This window comes from Zosterops lateralis (assembly GCF_965231275.1).
Source record: "Zosterops lateralis genome assembly, chromosome: 2".
NCBI lineage: Eukaryota > Metazoa > Chordata > Aves > Passeriformes > Zosteropidae > Zosterops > Zosterops lateralis.
In genome coordinates this window covers 112686861-112705553 of record NC_139763.1, presented here as the reverse complement: position 1 = coordinate 112705553, position 18693 = coordinate 112686861, and the positions used below count along the sequence as shown (strand labels likewise).

The 18693-nt window shown below is 39.0% G+C and overlaps 1 protein-coding gene across 1 annotated transcript; it reads left to right on the top strand.

Moving 5' to 3' along the window:
* Nucleotides 1-587: 587 nt before the first annotated feature.
* LOC310906226 (uncharacterized protein) lies at nucleotides 588-18233 on the top strand (the record flags this gene model as incomplete). The annotated part of the gene is made up of 7 exons (XM_083855287.1): nucleotides 588-619; nucleotides 2120-2206; nucleotides 6043-6110; nucleotides 9597-9665; nucleotides 11811-11934; nucleotides 13119-13495; nucleotides 18036-18233. Exons 1-7 carry the CDS (start codon nucleotides 598-600, stop codon nucleotides 18231-18233), a joined length of 945 nt encoding a protein of 314 aa, XP_083711413.1. The 5' UTR covers nucleotides 588-597.
* Nucleotides 18234-18693: the final 460 nt, after the last annotated feature.

Here is an 18693-nt window from a genome sequence, read left to right as displayed (position 1 = left end):
GTTGGGGTTTTTTTCCTCTGTTAAGTTATTCAATTCTTCAGGTTTTCCTCTATGAACTACTGACCACAGATGGAAGAATGAATTAGGACTAATCCTTGATGTAAATGTGCAAAAAGCTCAAGGTTTAGTGGGGCAATAAAATGTCACTCAGGGTCCTGGGGATGGTATTTTTCATATGTAGCTCTTTGGTTCAATCCTTGTTCGTGTCACCAAACTTAAGGCAATAATTCTAGAAGTTGTAGGACACTTCAGATCATGTCTAAAGGAAAGTATCTCTTATTTTCTTCCTGATGGGTTCCCCACATTCCAGCAGGAATTCTTTATTTCAAAAAAGAAACTTGAGTCACATATTCTTGCAGAATGGAATCTCGGATGCTTTCAGAGCTTTGTGTGGCATGTAGGAGTAGATGATTGGGTGAATGAGACAAGTAACTCCAGTTAAAGCCAGTGGGAATAACACAGCTAAATCCCTGTGCCCTGCTTTGAAGAATTAGTTTGAAAATACCCATATTTGATTAAAGACACTTTAATTTTTTTCTTTCTGACTTTCAGCTAATGGTAAATTCTTTTAATTCTTTTAGATCCATCCAGAAGTCCATGTCTGAAAATGAAGCATTTGGTTAGTAGCTGCTTAAATCATTTACTGTTTACTTGCTAATCTCAGAGAGCCAACTTTAATTAAGGGTCTGATTTGTTTCACAGCTGTTGGAGCAAATGCAAAGGAAAGGAAAAAAAAATAGAATTAAGCTTTCAATATAATCTCCCCTCTTCCCTGCTTTCCACACATACATTTGTAGGTAGATATTGAAAACAAGCTAGTTAAATATAGAAACCACATTGAGATGAAGAACCTGTTATGGGACAGCATTAGAAACACTCAGCATGTCCAGCATTTCTTTTAATCATTCCAATAAAACTCTGAAATGTCTCTGATCTAAGAAAATTCAGGTCCCTGACCTTTCCCATTTTAAACTACTTTGTTAGAATTTTCACAAACATGTTCACCAAGGAGGAAATTCAGGGGTTTTGTTAAACTCATCCTGACACTGTGTATTGTTATCTGTACTCATGTTTCAATGGGTTCCATCTTGTAAATACTCTATAGGAAATAATCATCAGCTCATTAAAAGTAAAATTTCCTGGAATTTTTTTTTTTCAGAGAGAGCTTCCTGATATCATGCTTTCATTTATTCTTTGGAGTTTTGCTTTAGTTGTTGTATCTAGTCCTTGCTGAGTATAATGGGGATTGTATGTGGCTATAATGATGTGGCTCTATTTCACAAGGTGTCTCAGAGACATGAAAGCTCCCCTATGTTAAAGCTTCACTCCATACTGGGAACACTTTCATGCAGGACAGTGTCATTACAGCAAACAGGCTGTAATGAATTCCCAGTACCTGACAGGATCAACAACAGCTTTCACAAAGAAAATTTTCTGAGTGAAACCTGGCATTAAATAAAACTCAACAAAATGAAACCAAACGAACCAGAAAGCACAAACCCTGAATAGGTATCTACATGTTGTAAAGCACAAGCTCTTTGAAGTTCACTGAGGGAGCAGGAGAATGGCCCATCTTCTTCTCAAAGCCAGCCTAGTTCAGCCCTCCAGGCTGAGACTCTCCAAGCCTTGGAGTCCATGGGGCATCACTCTGGGCATCTTGGATGCCATTCCTTGCAAACAAGTTCAGTAAGGGTAGCCTTAAAACAACAACAACAACAAAACAACAACAGTAATAGTAATAATAATAATAATAATAATAGTAATAGTAATACAATTCCTGGAAGAAAAAAAAAAAAAAAGGGATCCTAGGCCTTAAATCCAGGGTCAAGGTAGCAATCATTCTGATCATGTGCTAAATGAGGTATTAGACCACAGCAAAAGATGATAAAATTTGAAGTCTTACCATAATAAATATTATCCATCCATCCATCCATCCATCTATCCATCCATCCAGATTCCTATATTGTAAAATCATCAGTTCATTTCCATGCCTGAGCAGATGCTCCAGTGTTCTGCAAGCTTGTTTGATTTGCATTCTGATTCTATTTTTATAGAATTTCCTATTATTTCACAGGTTTGCCATGAATTCAGGTGACTGCTCTCTGTGCTTTTACTTTAGACAGGAAAAATGTGAATGGCACACTTTGGCAGGGTTCCAGGAAGCCGGAGAATGATTCGTACATCAGAAGGCACTTCCAGCTTGAAGGTAATTGCTAAACATATTTCAGCTGATTTTGCAGTTTCAACAAAGTATTTAAAAGGGCACCTAGGAAAATTTCTCATTTTTCACCAGTAATCCAGCTAAATCATTTGTCAGATCTTTTAGAGATTTGTTTTGTCCTCAGGGGGGTAAAAGTAGTTAAAATAAAGCTTATCTTAAAACTGGGAAGCTAAGAACGCACTCCATGACCAATTCACTCTGTAGTCCATGGGCCGAAGGAGAGTTTCCCTACAGTAAATTGCCATATTTGTGTTGTATAATGCTTGCCAGCTGTAGTAATCCATGTTTACTGGATATTTTACATGGATCCAGACATCCAACAGGGAAAGGGTGCAAATTTTTCCAGAAGAAACCTTTTGTAGCAGGTGCAAAAGAGAGTTGGCAAAATTTTAGATGCAAGTACTTTGATTCTCTTTCTAAACCTGTTCTGACTAACTTTATTAAAACAACCTTACAGCTAATGCATGGGGAGTCACTAATGACACTGTTTAAGAGTGTACCAATACAAATTCATTAAAATAAAATTGAGTATTAACAAGTGAGCAGTCACCTTATATACTTAAACACAAACTGGACTTTAAAAATCAAAATGCTTTGATAACCTGCTTGATGTTGCTTCCAGGAATGGCATTTATATTTGTACTTTTCAAAGTTAAGGTAGGTCTCTTACTGTTGCTTAATCAACAAACAGAAAAGTTTGTTAATAAACAAACAAAAATCAACAAAAATAATGAACCAGACAAAGCTCAGCAGAAGCAGAAACCAAGATATGTGAGATTAAAGTGAAAGTATGTCTTGTTCTCAATTTAAACCAAAAAAGTGGGAATATCTCCTGCACAAAAGGTCTAGAGATCATCCACTGATAGGAGATTCCACTGTTACCTGGATTTGTCAAAGAAAGCAAAGGACAGGGCACCAACTTTCCTTCTGAATTTCCTTCAGTTCATAATTTGAAGTTAAACTCTTAAATGTTTGGAAATAGATCTGAAATTGTAATACATATTGCATCTATGGGCAAATTTGGTTTCTTGAACCAGAAATTAGTGATGACAAGAAGATTTAGAGGAATACTTGTACTGAACTAGTGAGGGGAAAAGGGACCATCAGTGTCACTGGTGTGCAAGGAACAGGTTCTAATAGTAGGGGAAAGGAATATAAGGCATTTCTCTCCTGACAAGTCTGACTTTTAACCAAAACCATTTTGGAATGATTCTTCCAATGATACTTCAGAGGTTGCTGAATTGGAGGTGGGGAGAAGCTGAATGAGAAAGCAGAACTTTTTGACCTTCCTCCAAAGTCTTTTCTACTCCAGGCATTTTTTACCCTTTTAAATATCCAAAGCATGCAAAAGAAGCAGTGCACATTTTAAAAGCTGACAAGTGTTGTAATTGAAGGGCAGGAGCCCAGAGAGAACAGGAAGCAAAGCTGGCAGCTAATAAAAATCTCCCTTTCCCCTGCTGCAGTAAAATTATTTCAAGGGAAGTCCTCTTCACACAGTGGTGAAAACCTTTGCAAGGAGATTTACAGTGTATCACTATCGATCAAGATAGTTCGTCACTATTGATCAAACTTTTCTCTTAGCAGAGATAATCCTTCAAGGTCTGCAAGTCTTTTGCATAAACTGAATTTCTGTTAGGTTTAAAAAGCCATGTATGGTGGTCACCACAGACTTCTCTGCTCTACTTCTGAGCTGTATCCACAGACCTGTGTCAAATCTCACTGGAATAATTGTAGAGACATCCACAGACACTGGTAGCCTTTGGGTGAAGCCCTTGATGACAGCATGTGTGTTATTACATCTACAAACCCAAGTTTTCTAGGATGAAAATGCAGTGAACACATGTATATCCCACAGACACAATAGTGGAAACACCTGCCTTTGCCCACAAGGCCAAACCCAAATCTTCAGCACAAGATCTGCCAGCCTAAAAACATCATTGTTGAAAAGTTGACTGTGGGTGTCACACCATTGGGCTTCCATAAAAAATTATTGAGACAAATAGGAAAGAACTGACGTCTCAGTGGATGTAATTCTTCACTGCTCCTAATTCATTCCACAGAAGGGTGACTGGTACCTCTCGCCAGACTAGGAAGACAAGAACGCTGCAGATCTATTTGAAGTTCAATTGCGTCTTTTGAATGGATTCTTTTGTTTGTTTTCTTTTTGTTTTGGTTTGGTTTTTGTTTTAGTTTGGTTTTTGTTTGTTGTTGTTGTTTGGTGGGTTTTTTTAGATAAATACCTTATTCCATAATTCAGTGGGCTGAAGAGCTGACCTAAGGAGAGTGTAAGAGCACTGTGGGTGCAGGTTATTATGGCTAACATAAGTCATTGTGGTTTGGGGGTTCCACTAAGGTTTGCTTTAATAACTCACTGTTTTAATTTGGTTTTGAACTCTATTATGTCAAAAGCAATGTCACTGTATGTAGTTTTTAAGTTAAGGGCCCCACAATTGTTTGTGATTCAGCTGCAAAGAGCTACTTGATATTTTGGATTCAATTGTGGGAGGACTTTGGGGCAAAGAGCTGAACACTGCAAGATTTAATTTCCAGAGTAAGCTCACAGAGTGTAGGGATGCCATGTACAGAGATGCCTGCAGGAGATGAAAACAAGTTATACTTGACCAGAAGGAACCCAGTTATTTTAATCTGGTGTTGCATGAGCTCTGCTTAACGTGAGTTATGTTGCTCCTGGAAGTCCAGCTAGCTACATAATGAAATAAACAACCAGATTGTCAGACACTAGGCCCTCAGTGACTTCAGGCAGATTTGTAAGTGCTTAAGATGAAATCTGGACCAGGATCTTATGTGCCTCTTTGAACATGAATTTTAATGATCACAGTCAGACACTTTTTTCCATATGATAGCTAAAAGATCTGAGTCACTGAGAATTATTCCCTGAATTACTCTTTCTTTTCCTGTTAATTGTAGGGAGTACTATGCAATCAGTCTCACTGCCTACAGTTAGTTTTTGTGGAACTATATTTTAAGTGAGCTGTCCTTTTGCAAACAGGAGAACTACTGATGCTCAAAGGTATTCCACAGAAGCAATACAGATGCCAAATTAGGATTAATGATAAAAAAACCCCAACACATTCCTGCTGTTTTCCAGTGACTTTAGAAAATATGGTGTGATTAGCAGATATTGTTCTTCATGGTTTTTTTTCTCCCTGCAAAATATCTGAGTGATCCTGATATCTGTTCTGATGGAATCTAATCACTAGGGCTGTCCTAGAGTTGTACAGTGGGTGGGTGCTTTGCCTTAAGATTGGGAGTTAAAGTAGATCTTTCAAAGTAAGCTTGCTTAAAATATTTTTTCCAGATTTGTTTGACCTATTGTTGTTCATTGTTGTAGTGAAGGATAATACTCCTCCCATCCAAACATTCATTTATTGCAAGAGATGGGAGGACATTCATCCTTTGAAAGCAGTTTCTAATCAAATCTAAGCTAAACAGATCTCAGTTGAAAAGATCATTTTTTGCCCTTCATTTTTCCTATGAATTTTCTAGACTTTGCTGCTGTAAATTAGCAGGGCAGGAGGAAAGTCACAGTGGGGTTCTGGGTTAGTAAACTGAGGACTGAGTACAAAAAGAGAAATAAGCACGAATGAGTTTTCTTTCTGTGAGTCAGTTTGCCAATTTTTTCTGCAATCTCACTTCAAAGCAATTTAAGATAAAATGTATGTTTAAATGATATAAGATTAACTTCAGGGAATCAAAATGTCAGCTCAAAACATCAAGTGCAATTCAAATTATATTCCTCATAAAAACATAAAGCAGGACATTTTAAAGCATGTTTTCTCTCTTTTGGTCATAATTCACAGAAGATAATATTATTGCTGATGGAATACATTTGCTCCAAGGAAAGAAGATAGAAGAAACAACATGTCAGGTGAAACAACTACTCTTTTTTTTCAGAATCTAAATTTTCATTCAAATAAAATTTCATTTCTTGTTTCCATTCAGCACTTGCCTAGCCCAAACTTAATACTTAGTATTCCTCTGTATTTTAGAAGCCGATTTTAAAAGAAGACTCTGATGACTTCCAAAGTTGTTCATGATTTCTCTTATGCAGGCCATATGGATTTCATTGCCTAGAAAGACTTTTCCTTCCCTGAGTGAATACATTTCTGCTAAATTGATGTGCTAGAACTGTGTCTGGCAGGATCTATACTAAGTGTTTACATCTGTCTTGCATGATCCATATTGGCATATGTATCCTAATGCTTTCTGAATTTCCATAAACATATACCATACCTCTTCTTCCTAAATCTGTATTAGTCATACCACTGGCATGAGGAATTAATGAATTCCCACCCCTGGGTTTGCATCATCATGGCAACAACATAAAAGTAGGTAACCCATCAGCTGGTGAACAGCAGAGGTTAGGAGAAAGACTTGTAAGCTCTGGAGTTGGAATGACTGGTGTTTGGATTTTATTTCACTTTCAGTCCAATACTTGCTCTGATAATGTTTTCCTTCAGTTCCTATCTGTGGCAAACCAGCTTAGCTCTGCTGAATTCACAGGACATAGCAGTTTACTCAATTTGGGACTAAAAATGTGTCACACATCTGTATATATATGTATGCTCCAAATGAGGAATTAATGCAAAAGAATTATTTAGAAGCTGAAAATCTATTGGTTTTTCCTTAGCAGAAAAGTTTTAAATTCAAGGTGAGCATTAAACTTTGGAAAAAGCTCTGAGCTGAGCTTCCCCTGTTGTTTCTATACAATGTCAGGAGTCTTTTTAGATGTTTAGGTTAAAACCAAGAAAAAAAGTAAATTCATCACCCTCAAGGCATCTGAGATAAGACAGAGAGCTGTGAAGACCCAATGTTTAGGCAGTGCTCAACTCTAGTGTAGGTCAAAGTCGAGATCTGGGTTTAAAAAACAGGGTCAAATGATCTGCATATCAGGGGACAGACAACCTTATTGGAAACCGGTGCCTGGAAAGTCAATGTGTCCCAGGTTTCTCCTGCTTTCCCTCAGGGTTTTATCTGTCTCTGCACTGTTAGTTTGTTCCCATGATTATCCCAGCTGACAAAAATGTATCTGAGGATGAAGGAAAGGAGAAAAGAACACTTTTTCATCTCTCACGCTTTTTCTCTGATTTCTTTCTCTCATTTTCTAAGTATTCTGGAGAAAAAATATTCTTTGATTTCCTACAGTAGTTCTTCCCTTAGTTTGAGGGGTCTCTGGCTCTGCCCCTATCCTGCCATGACATCTTTTGGACTGGCTCCTGGTAAAAATCATAATTCCCTCAGACATGACAGACTATGGAGGGAAAAAGGGAATAAGGCCTATGTTTGCTTTAGGTATAAGTTCCCATAAAACCCCTTAAAACTTATCCCCATTAACCATTTACCCCATTTTAGAAGCAAAGTCCTTTTTTTTTTTTGACTTCTCAAAGCATTTGAAGATGCTTTTTTCAGGTGCATGAATGATAAACTATAGGGGCTTGAGTCCCTCCAATCTTTGGTATCATATAGTTTAAGACCTATTGCACTTGCTTTTTAAAAATTTTGAGTTTAATGGCATTATTTTGAATTTTAGTGATTTTTACCTCTTGTATTCATTATCATCAAGGTAGCACTGATACAATTCTCTTTTAAGCTTCCAAAATAGTCTGATTATATCTGTATTCATTTGCTGCACTACATTATGCACACTAACAAGGAAATGCAGAGGGAACAGCATTATGGGGGAAGCTCTTTTTCTGCAAAATCAGCACAAATGAATGTCCTTATGAAGTGCCTGTCTGCTGGTGCACACAGCACAGGGAACAGACAGGAGGAATTAGAAGTCTGCATGCAATTTCACAACTGCAGCCTCAGGATCACAAAACTGGGTGGGATAGCTCACACAACTGAGCTGTCCTAGGAAGTCCAGGGAATAACAGGCAGCTACTCCCAGGAATGTGACGGAGCAATGGGCACAAACTGGGATACAGGAAATTTCACTTGACATAAAGAAAGCACTCTTCTAGTACAAGAGGTGGTCAGACACTGATGGAGCTTCCTAGAGGGGACATGAGAAGTCCATCTTTGGAGATATTCCTGTCAGGGGATGGACCTATGCCACTTGCTCTGGTGATCAGTTCTGATAAGGGAGCTAAACTAGACAATCCCCAAAAGTGCATTCCTACCTCAGCTGGTCTGTTTGTGATTCTGTGAGCCATGGAAAAGGCAAATTGACAAGCAGGAGTAAATAGTACAGATGAATACCTTAGATTTTTTCCCTCTTGTGGAAGTAAAAAAAAAAAAAAAAATAAAAAAGAGAAAGCAAATAAGTTTCCCTGAGTGCTTCACAAAAGCTTTAATCCTTCTCCATTTCCTAAATTGACATTCATTCATTCCATTCATTCTGTAAGTGCTGTAAAATGGGGCTTGAAACAGAAGTACAGGCTGAGGGATATAGCAAGAGCACCACTGCAATAATTGTACCTTACCATAAAAAGTGCCTTTACTTTCTGCATTTATTTTTCATACTTCTGTTCTTATTTACTCGTGTCTAGTGGGGCTCCCTTGATGGCTTGAAGCCTTTGCAGCATATTGGGAAGGACATAAAATATCAAGTAACACAGTCTTTAGGCTAATATATTTTCAAAAATGTTTCATGCTTCATTTCTCACATAAATTCTTAGGTTGCATTCAGCCTTCAACATGTCATTCATATTCATGAATGAAAAAGGCCAGTGCTCATAACTTTCCTGCTGATCTGTAGGCTCTGTCAGGCTTGCCCCCTAGGGACTGCAGCAGTGTCCCCAGGAAGGTGTATTCCCCTGGTGTTCCTCTCCTGAGGACACTGTGACCAACAAACGGCTCATGGGCAGAGGAGGAAAGTGGGAACAGTCTCGTCTTAGTTCTGAGGATCATCCCATTTTCCCCACATTGTTCATCCACTTCAAACTCACTTCAAACCTCTGGTGCTCAACATCCCAGGAAAAATGAGGTGAACTAAACAAGACCCTTTTTAGAACTGTGTCAGTGATGCTCCTCAGCTGGGGGGTTGCTTCTGAGGGAAGTCTTCTCTGGCTTTCCTTTTTATTAAGCAAGAAAAACCAAGATCTGGGATGAGATCCAAGGATCCCATACTATAATGCACAGCTCTGCCATGGTACCACTGTCACTGTGACGTCTCCAAGACTTTACTGAGTCCCAGATAAATGAGGAAATCAAGACAGCTCAATACCAAAATACTTTCAGTGGTGGCAGTTGGTGTATATAAGTATTTTTTTACTTTCATATCCACACCATACCAGGCTGAAAAACAGTTGAACTCTTATCTATATTTAATTACATTATGCCAATTATGCTTATTCATTTTATGTAAGTTGTATTTATTTATTTATTTATTTTTGCTTTTCTTACTGTCTAGGTAATAAACTTTGAGCAATGGATCCCACCACGAGTTCACAATCCAGGTGTTCCTGGTAACAGTGAAATGGTGAGTTGTCATGAAAATTGTTTATTTCTTTCACCAGCAGCTGGGAAGAACAGGCTAGTTTTCCTGTGCTATATGTTCCTTCTCCAAAAGCTGAAAGATCTTTATCCATATCCATGTTATTAATCATGATATCTCTTTGTCTTGTGTAGAATACCCTATTATTGCTCTGCTATTAATCATTATATTTCTTTATCATTTATAGAATATTGTATTATTGCTGTGATTCCCAGGACAGAATCTGCCTATTATCCTAGGCTGCTTAGTCTGACTCTGCAGTCATTTCAAACTAGTTGGAGTACCAGAAAAACATCATGGGAGTATTTAAAGGTCAGATATAGATGGGCAGGAGCACATGAAAGAAGTCTGCACAGTGCTTCTCTACACACCAGTTGACCACGGTTCTATCGACATTTTTTAACAGAAAATTTATCCTAATTTGGTGCTTTTTTAAACAGAACAAGAAGCTGTCTACCATCACGTACTATTTTAATATTAATTATGTGCAGGCATGTAATTACTGAAAGAAACATTTTTATGGTACCGTAGCAAGTAGCACTGTGGACACAATAAACACACATTAAGCTTTGTCTTCTCACTATTACACTGTACTCTGAATTTAAGTGCACTTGTAGCCATGATTAAATCATTGCACTTCTTTGGGAAAGGCAAAGCAGTTGAAGAAAAATCACAGAGATTAGACTGTGCCATGACTAAATTCTTTATGCTGAGAAGTGACATGCTGTGCAAGTAGTTGTATTAAAATTAATGCAGTTACATCCAGGAAAGAGAGTGCTCAACAGGACTGAGATTGCAGGAGTCTGACAGCAGTGTTTTACAGTTAGCTTCCAAATTGCTGTATTTCTGTCACCAGGTTAATCCTCATAACATCTCACTGTGAAAAGATTTCTAAGGTATTTAAAATACCTTTGTATAAACTGGAAATAGTTTATCAGACACAATTTAGACACTTTTTGTCTGTAACGCATTTTTTAAATGTATCTTTTTTTGTGCTTGAGTATTCCTGCACACTTCATGCTAATTATTTGCAGCTAAAGGGTAGTCGCTGATTTATTTTTTTAAACAATTCGTTTTGATTTGCGATGTGACATGATTTTTATCACTAAAACCCATTAGGTAGAGGAATCAATAATATTCTTGGTTCTTGTTCATGTGGGAATTCTTTCCTTATAGTTAGCTTTGCTAATAGATTGGGGCAAACCACAGTTCACCTAATTGTCTGGTTTCTACATCAAAGAATGTTTGGATAAGCAGATAAATTTCCATATTTGAATGGTAAGCCAAAATGAAATACTGTAAATTTAAAAGCTGTCTCACCACCAGCTGATACTGCGTGAGTCTTTTTCTCCAAGAAAGAGAGTCACCACATTTATTATTTAAGAACTTATGACTTTTCCCTAACAACAGACTCCATGAAATGAGTGCTTTTAAGGAAAAGAGGATTATAGTTTGCCATTAATGAAATTATCTGAATAGATTATCTTCCATTTATCTTGATGCCTCCATGATGGAAATCCCAGATCATAAATCAAAGTCATCATGTTGCTTTTGTGTCGTTACTTATAAGTGAACAAATTATTATTGCTATGAGAAATCTAATATGAGAGCAATATTAGCATTTTAAACCACCGTGATTTATTTTGCAAAGACATCTCACAATGAGAGACAGAAAAATTGCACCCCATTAGCTAAGGTAAAAATTCATTCCTGCTATCTTGAGTTTGGAAGAGGACAGAAATCTACACACAGGTGAAGGACAGAAAAAGCACAGCAGAAAGTTGGTGCTGATGAGCTGATGTCCACACTGTGTCCTATGGGAGGTCTAGAATACTGCTTCTATTCAGTAATGCTCAGGTAAATGCTCAGTAATTCAAGAAAAGCAATTCAAGAAAAGCAATATGTAAACAGCAATATGATCACTGGCCTAAGCCTGATGTTTCTTGTGCGTTGCCTTTTCCCCTTTTTATTAGCTATTACTCCAAAGCAAGGAAAAGCCTAACTTCTAAAGCATCGTGTCAATGATCAGTTTTTTGAATCCAACACTTTGTCATTCTCAAGATAAACACCATGTTACCCTTAGGTTTTATTTTTAGGGTTTGAGTGATTTTAATGTTTTTCTTTTGGCAGGATACAGAACCAGACAATAAAGCTGAGTCCAGGGGAACATTAAAAAGATTGCAGAAGTTGGTCCGAACCAAGAAAACAAGTACACAAAGCTTGGAAGATGTCAAGCACATTCTGGTTCCCCTCAGTAAGTACAGCATCACATCAGCATTCTTCCCAATATTTGGCAAATGACACTGGGTTGAACATAACTGTAAACAATCCTGTCCTGGTCTGTCATTTACCACCCACGATTTGCAACCCCCAACTGAGATGTTACTGTGATACCACTCCAGCGCTGACTTCCTCAGAGTGTGAAAACCTGTTTCCTGTCACACTAGCTGCAGTTTTGTAACAGTATATCTCGCAAGTGGGGATTCTAGATAAATAGAATTGTATAACAGCGGGGCCTCCGTGCTGGGGACACTTTGGGTTTCCTAGTTTTGTATACATTTCAGGTCAGAAAGGCAGAATTCCCAAACGGGAAGATATCTTCCAGTGCTAATCCATGGGTCAGTAGCATCTGCGAGTGCAGGAGGGTCTGAGGTATGATAAGGAAGTCGGTCTCTCATCATACCTGAGTCCCCAGGGCTGTAAGATGCAGGATTTCTGAACTGATTCTGGCCTCAGCTGATTTTCTGGAGTCTCCTATGGATTTCTGATCTGACTGTGCAACAGTTCTTCCTCTGAACTTGTTTTGCCAATATTATTTTAACAGTGCATGCATTTGTTGCACAATGCACTTGTTTATATGATTATTTATAACCCAGCATTAGCAAAACAAGTTTAAACTATCTGTTGAACTACCGCTCCAGCCAAATCACTGCTTGGGCTGAAACACATGAAGAAATAGGGATTTTAGCGACTACTTTGTGGCTACAACATACATATAAGGGGTGGGAGAGCAATAGTTCAGAAAGCTTCCTGAACTTTTCCGACTCAACTCATACTCTCTGAAACTATCAGCAATATGGCATTCAGTTAGCAAATTTTCATGGGCAGAACTAATAAAATTTTCCACACCTTTGAGGGAACAAGGCAAATATGTCAAATAGAGAATAGATCTCACTTTTGGCTCAGAATGTCTGACTCAAAATACAAAATCCTTTCCATCTCCCTAATTATCATAATTATTTGGTTTTGGTTTTATTGGAGGTTTGTTTGTCTGTTTGTTTTTATGAGAGTTTTTTGTTGTTAATTTTTTTAAATGGAATTCTTGGCTGTTTCATTACATAAAGTGAAAGACAGCTATTAAACTAAAAAAAAAAAAATAAATGTGCTACTTTCTCTATGAATTTCAACATACTACAGCAAGTATTTGCATTTTTAAAGATACCTTAGAAGATGCTTATCTCTCTGAAGAGGATGAAGAAGCACTAACATCTTGCATGAAGCTGACAAAACCTCAGGAAAAGAAGACATGGAAAGACAGCACAAGGAGAAAAGAAGAGGCTGAGACCAGGACTGATTTTATTTCTGCGTCTCTGGGCCGCTCATACACTTCCAGACTTAATAACTTAGGAACAATTTCAATTCATTCCGAAACAGAATTTCACTTGTGGAGTGACTGGAAGCCGTTTCCTGACAACCAGCTCTGTCCTTGTGACTTTTTAATTTCAAAAATAGAAGAATGGGAGAACTGTACTTGCTCTTCTCATCAGCCACATCTTACATATTCCCTAACTGATATGGATCTACAGTACTCCTGGGTGAGTGGAAGTGGTTTCTTTTGTGCTGATATGCATAAAAATTGGAAACTTTTTGCTCTGATTCAGCATTAGAGAGATGCTGTCATCTTCCGTGTGGTTATGAAATGCAATAAGCCAAATTTAGATTTCAGGTAAATGGATGTGAATGCATTGTTCAGGCTAACACCAGGAGTTCTTATAGCTCATGGTAGTTCATTTTTAACCATGCAGACATCAGCAGCTTAGAGATGGAAGGCTCTAGGCTATTCTGTTTCTCATCAGCACACTCTTGGGGTTTTTTTTGTGTTTTTCATCTGTACTATACTCATCCTTCCAGGCTTAGAGAGCTTTCTGGAAGTCTGGGCTAAGTCAGTAAGGGACAATGAGGCCAATGGACTTGGAGCAGACTCCAGGGGATCACTGCAATACTAGTAAAGGACCCTAGAGTTATTTAGGCAAATGTCAGAGGTTGCAGAGGTGTTTGTATTTGTGTCTTCTTGGTCAGCTTAGCTGGTGGAGCCTGTTTTTGCAATTACCTGTGTGGCAGCAAGAAGATTCTAGGGACAGAAACTAAGAATCAGAGTTTAATCTTGGTCTGAAATATCTTCCTGGATAGATCTCTGGAGGAGGTTTTTGTGGTTTTATTGCTGGCTTTTTTTTTTTTTTTTTAAGGGATATTAAAAACTAGAAGAACAACACCAAGAGAAACTCTTTTTAGTGAGATATAGACACTGCAACAAGGCTTTTCTCCCTCTTCTCACTGGGCACAGCAGGTCTTCTGGCACTCCACAGAGTGGTGAGCACATGGAGAGGGTGACTGTAGAGTGAAATGCAACAGGAAAGCAGTAAAAAGTAGCCACTTTTCCCTTTATGCCCATTCCCTCTACAATGTTCCAGGGACAGAGCTGTCTCTCACTGTGAAATAGGACCAGCTCCCAGGAAAGTGCACCTAAACCACAGGAGGAGAGATACATGCTGAAACCTGAGCCAGCTGTGTTCAAATGCAGGTCTGAGGAACCACAGCCTTAGATCAGAGAGTGTCCTGCTGAGAACAGCATGGTCTGTGACAGGTGCCCATATAGCACTAGAAAAGTAATAGATGTGGGTCCTTACAGCAGCCATAATTTTGAATTCATGGAGGAGGTAACTCAGTTCCTTTTCAATGACACAGTAGCTGACATACCAGGCAGGACCTGAAACGTGGGATTTGGCTAGCTGTAGATTTTCCTGGGATTTGACGTAGAAAACAGAGCCTAAAACTTTGACTGATGGATAATTAGAAGAAGAAAGAAAAGAAACTATCCCTAAAAAAAAGCTGAGGGAGATGCAGCAATGGAACCATGGACAGCCTCAGTCCTACACACTCTCTCCCAGGGAGAGCAGCTGCAAACAGACCTGTGGGACAGAGAGTTGGCAGAAATGGGCTGAGAGCTGTCAGGAGAGTCCCCCTGCATGCCAGGAAATAGGAGTCTCTTCAGAAAGGGAATTGTGTCAGGGATGCTGGGGTCCATCATATGCCTGGCTCCTTTAGGCAAGCAGCTTCCAGCATCCCAAGTGAAGGCTGAAGTCCCAGGTAAAAACAGTAACACATGTGTCAGTCAGATTTATGAGAACATAAGTGTCAACTCAAATAATTTTATTTCATTTTGTCTCAAACAGGCTGCTAACGTTCCCTACCCTGGTGAGATTTGTCCTATCCGTGTTACTATTAAGTGCCAGCAAGGGGTTTAGTGCTTTTTTTCCCCCCAAATTGTTTATTTTGCCATCTGCCTTCCTGATGGGCTCTCTGGCTTTAATGTATCTCTGTGGGCTTATTGTCTTTAGATTTAGATTACAGTCAATGGCAAGACATCTCATTCTTTGCATCTGCATTCTACCAACTGGCTCAACTGAAGATTACAAGGGCTGGATTTTCATTTTTGCTGTTCAAGGATCAAAAAGCGGATGCTGGTGGTTTTGCTTTGAGAGGATCAGACAGAGAGCGTGGTGCAGATATTCTTCCTGATGTTGATTTACTTATTAGGGTAAAATCAACATATTCCATAATACTCGTCCCTATTTTGTGAGAAAGAAAGTATGGTTTCATTTTCTTGACCTGGTAACTCCTCCACTGTGGAGGAGATAGCTGGAGATGGACTGTCAAAGTGCTTGTTGGTATGTCCTGAATTGAGACTAAACTGGTAGATGCAATACAAAGATCCAAGACTCTGTTATTCCATCAGCAAACCGGTGCTTATCTGGATTGGGGTACAGACAAATATCCAGATCAGACAAATATTATCCAGACATATCTCAACAATGCACGCAAAGCTGATCAGGCCTGGCCTTTATTAATAAAGCTGGAATGGCAGACAGTAGGTTAAGTAGGGCTCTCATGTAATCACAAGGAAAGACAAGGATCTCTCCATGACAGATTGCTGTTTATAGAGACAAAATATGAGTAATCCTAACTCCCTTCCTCCAATTTCTTCCCCAGACACCTTTCTTCCCTTCTCTCTTCCTTCCTTCCACCTAAGCACTTGACACAGCCTCCCTCATGGTGCTTCATGTTGCCAGGTTTTGTCACCTAAACCAGTAAAAAGGCTCACAAAGGTTATCTAAGCAAGGACTGTGAGAACAGACTCCAAAAACTATATCCTTCTTCAGCTCCAACAGCCTTCAGCCTCCCTCAGTTAAGCCCTCAGTAACCACCTGCATTATGTGGACAGCCTCTGGCACAGGGATATTTCAGACCACTCACATTTCACCCATCCTGCCATGGTGCCACCATTAGATTCTTTGTGCAGAGTTAAATTAACCACAGGTCCATCTATAATTCAGCTTTTTAAAATATAATTAGTGGTTTGTCAAAATTTTGCTAAGGGCAACATAAAGCATTGCTTTTCTTGGTGTGTCAAGCTTGCCATGTGAAATTACTGTTAGTGATATTCTTTCCAGGGAGATGTAATTTATAAGTAATTCTTCCTTAGAAAGTGGAAGATTATATTTAAAAGAAATACAGAGTACTTGAGAGGAAAAAAAGAGACAAATATTCTTGCATGCTTGGATAAAGTAACTACTATCTTGCATATTTTTCTATATTGGGAAGATCTGGGCTGATGTTTGTGATGTTATGAATCAGCTGAAAAGCAGGCAGAGGATGGAAGAAAAGATTGTCCAGACACCACTTTAACAACCACTTGACCCCGATGGGAAAGGTTATTGGGTTTTTATACTTATTTTTATTCCTCAGGCTTAGCCCTGCAGAAAATAGTTAAGCTGTCTGTCTCTGACTTTTTATCTTCCTTTTTTTTTTTTTTCTTTTTTTGTTTGGTTTTGTTCTGTTTTGTTTTGTTTTTTGTTGTTTTGTTTTGTTTTGTGTTTGCTAAAAGCTGCCCTTCTGTCATTTGTATGCTAAGATACTCACTACCCTAACAAAGTAGTATACTTAGAAGTGCCACGTCCATATGACTTTTATACAAGCTCTTTCAGCCTTCTGTTGTTTTGGTTTTTTTCTCAATCTGTGCAACTGCATAAGACTTTTGCAACCTCATAAGGCAGGCAAAATCTACATTCAGAAGGTTGTAAACTACAGGAGCTTGCTAGGCTTGAATGGACCTGAAAGGTACAGTGGAGCACAGTGAGGTCACAGCTGGGGTCCTCTTCACAAAAGGGTTCCCAAACTATCCTGGACAGTCTGAGACAAAGAGAAGAAAAGCAGATGGGTCCTTTTCTCCTCTCCCTCAATACTTAAACATGCTACATCACTGGCTGACCCATCCGCTCTCCCAATATCTGTGAAATATGGAAAATGTGCTTGTAGAATCACACAGGCCTCCTTTACAGGAAAGGGAGAGGACACAACATCCTCTGTTGGAGACAAATCACCAGACAGTTACTGGAAGTAGGTTTCTCCTCTTCTCACACCTTAGCAGCATGTTAAAGTTTTACAGAAGAAGGATTTAGTCATTAATACCATAAGAATAATTATCTGGTGCAACCTGTGTTTGGCATTTCAGTGAGAATGAAATATGAGGGACATTTCCCAAGACTAAAAAGACCTGTGGTTTTGATGAGGAGAAAGAAAAAATCTAAAGGTACTGCAGAGGAAGATATATTTTCTCTCCCATTTTCAGGTTAAGAGGAGATTAGAAAACTTCAGAAGTCTGTTTTCTATCTGATATGAATGTATTACATTGTTGTGGAACGAACAATAATTTTGGGGAAACTGCAAAAGACTTCATGCCAATTCCTGTGTTCATTGTCTCCATATTCCTCTCAGGAGAGTGTCATAGTCTTGTCACAATTGTGTTTGCCCTGCAGTTTCTGGCCATGGTTCTCTGCCATTTCAGTGACCTTGTGGCTTTTTCCTTTCCTCTTGCTCTGGCTTGCTTCCTAGGCAGACAACCCATCTCTCAGCCTCTCCCTTTGACCCCTAGGAGACATGACTAGTTTGACACTCTTTTTTTTGTTGTTGAAGAAGCACTCTAATTGTCAATCCTGGCTTTGTACATTTCCTTACTCTAACTTTTCCTGACACATTGAACATAACAAGTTCTGGTTACTGGTTGCTCCACGACAGCCTTCCTTCCTTACTGTGACTGCTCTCACCCTGCCCTCTGCACCTCCCCTGCTGCTCCCGATCACTTTGGTTCTCAAAAACGTGCTGCATGTTGCCTGGAGGCTTATTGCCTACAGGCATTGGGTGTCTGTGATAGCAGTGACTGCTGCTCCCTGGACCAGTGGGGTGGTGAGGAAGAGTATGGACAGCCGGCAATGAGCAAACAGGGTGGAGTGTTCTTCTCCAGCAAAATGTGCTCCCAAGCTGAAAGTTGTATTTGCACTGCCCAGAGAATTGCTGTGGGAAGATTTCTGCTCCATTTCAGCCAGCAGTTTCTGCTGCACACCAGAATGCTGTGGGCTTTAATGGACTTTCTGACTGCTCAATTTTCTTAAGCAATTTGATGGTTTTCTGCAGTTTTTCCTTTCTTCTTTCTGTTGAGAGACACCTGAACATGCCTTAGAAGAGCTTTCTCAACTGCATTTTGAATCCTCATTTGGCACAAATACAGCACTAAAAAGAATGCCTGGAAATCCCCAAATGGCTTTTCTGAGACACCAATTTTCAGCTGCTCGGTCACTCTGTCAGTAATAAGTGATCCTTTTAAACGCTACGGCTCTTGTTCCTATTTCAGTGACAAGGTAGGAAGCCAGATCCTCACCAAGTATAAATCTATTTT